This window comes from Suricata suricatta, chromosome 13, assembly GCF_006229205.1.
Source record: "Suricata suricatta isolate VVHF042 chromosome 13, meerkat_22Aug2017_6uvM2_HiC, whole genome shotgun sequence".
Taxonomy (NCBI): domain Eukaryota; kingdom Metazoa; phylum Chordata; class Mammalia; order Carnivora; family Herpestidae; genus Suricata; species Suricata suricatta.
In genome coordinates this window covers 33,798,272-33,799,901 of record NC_043712.1, presented here as the reverse complement: position 1 = coordinate 33,799,901, position 1,630 = coordinate 33,798,272, and the positions used below count along the sequence as shown (strand labels likewise).

The window sequence follows — 1,630 nt, the reverse complement described above, 5'->3', positions numbered from 1 at the left end:
TACTACAAAAGAAAACAGAATGAAAGGACAGCCATAAATGATAATCATTTCCACAATATCTTAGGGGGTATCTTCAGCAAGCCCTTAGTGGTTACTGCACTGTTTGTCATTAGATTTAGAAAATATTGTGAAATTAAAGTCTACATATTAATACAAATCTACAACAAATTTGATATGTTACTTTCAGTAGAAGAAAATCAATCATAAACCCTCCGGTTTACAGCTTCTAATACTCCATTCGTTTCAGCCAGTATACCATACCTCTTGTATCAGAAAAGTCCCTAGCTTCTGCTTGCATATTAAGTCTAGTGCTACAGGGGGTCCTCAAAACCAAGGAAGGCTATTTCATTGTCAGACAATTTTTCCCACATTAAAGTCCTTTACTTATTCGAAGAGGAATTTAACTCCCTGTGACATCGATTCACAGGGTCTGGTTCCGCCCTTTGGGACCCCAAAAGATACACCTGGTGCTCCTCTGTGATTGTGAAGGCAATGATGATGTCTTACATCTCTTATACGCCAAGATTTCCAGTCTCCTTTCTCTCCTGGCCGCCCTTCTCTGGTCTCGTTCCATTTGTTCACAGTCCCTCTAAAGGGGATGCAGAGGTGGGCACAAGACTACGGTGGCTCTAGACCAGCATTAACAGAAGGGTCCAGGGCCCCATCCCTGCCTCTTCCCAGAGCGGGGTTATCACTTTCAAGGCCGTACCACCTCTCCAGAGTCCAAACTCACCCGTTTCTGCTGCGAGTCCACCCAGTAAACGCCACCGCTGCTGCCGCCGCCGCCGGGCTCCTTATAACGGAGACGGCCGCACTTGGTGACCAGGAGGCGGTCGCCACTGCGCCGCAAGCCGGGGCCGCACACTACACGCACCCGGGAGCGCACTCCCGCATTTAGGCGCAGGGGTCGCTCCCCGGCACCACCCAGACCTTCTTCGTCCTCCTGCTCCGGCAGCAGCAGTTCCTCACCCGGGAGCACCACCTGGTCTAGCACAGTGCGCGCCGCCCGCGCCCTGCCTCCTCCTGCATGGGATTCGGTTGCGACAGCCACGACCTCGGCCATGCCGGGATCCACCAAAAGCAATTTCCAACTTCCGCTTCCGGCTCCGCGTCCAATCTCCAGCCTGCCCAAGGTTTTCCGTTTCCGGTAGTATCGGTATATTGGAATTGAACCTGCATCCACAGACCCGTTAGCTGTGGGCTGGAGGGTCCCGCCAAAGTGGCTGCGATTATGTCTGTACCCCGCCACCTATCTTGCGGTCTTTCTGCAAATCAGTACTGAAACAGGCAGTTTGAGTCAATAGCAGATCCTTCACTTCCGATGTCTCGGGTCGCACCGCAGGATACAAGACGCTCCTACGTGTGGTTCCGTGGGAACCTTGGAAACGCAGCAGAGAGGCTTCGGGAGTTGGTCCTTTCCTTCCGACTCCTCTCTCAGAAGTAAAAGTATCCGACTCCTCCCTCAGAAGGAAAAGTATTTTCCTTTTCCAAAAAAAATTTTTTTGGGGGGGGTGTTTGTTAGATATCTATTATGTGAAAACAAAGAGAAGAAAAAGAAAATAAAAGGTATTTAACTTGCTCCCATTTGTCTCCTGCTAGGCTGTCATACTTTGTAGCCCAGAGTCTTAAA

At 50.1% G+C, this 1,630-nt stretch overlaps 2 protein-coding genes across 3 annotated transcripts in view; both read right to left on the bottom strand.

Annotated features, from left to right (window-relative positions):
* The window catches only part of EXOSC3 (exosome component 3), a 6,489-nt gene extending 5,295 nt beyond the window's left edge, over window positions 1-1,194 (bottom strand). Inside the window, exons 1-2 of the mRNA XM_029919654.1 lie at window positions 710-1,194; window positions 508-589 (exon numbers count right to left, since the gene is read on the bottom strand). Coding sequence (XP_029775514.1) covers window positions 508-589; window positions 710-1,063 — 436 coding nt within the window. The 5' untranslated portion in view covers window positions 1,064-1,194. The remainder of the gene's footprint in view (window positions 1-507; window positions 590-709) is intronic.
* A 14-nt stretch (window positions 1,195-1,208) lies between these two features.
* LOC115276076 overlaps window positions 1,209-1,630 on the bottom strand; it is a 2,137-nt gene continuing 1,715 nt past the window's right edge. The window contains exon 2 of one of the 2 annotated variants that reach the window (XM_029919865.1): window positions 1,209-1,482. In XM_029919865.1, coding sequence (XP_029775725.1) covers window positions 1,230-1,482 — 253 coding nt within the window. In that variant the 3' untranslated portion in view covers window positions 1,209-1,229. Of the gene's footprint in view, window positions 1,527-1,630 lie in introns of both variants that reach the window. The other variant, XM_029919866.1, reaches the window with a different exon arrangement.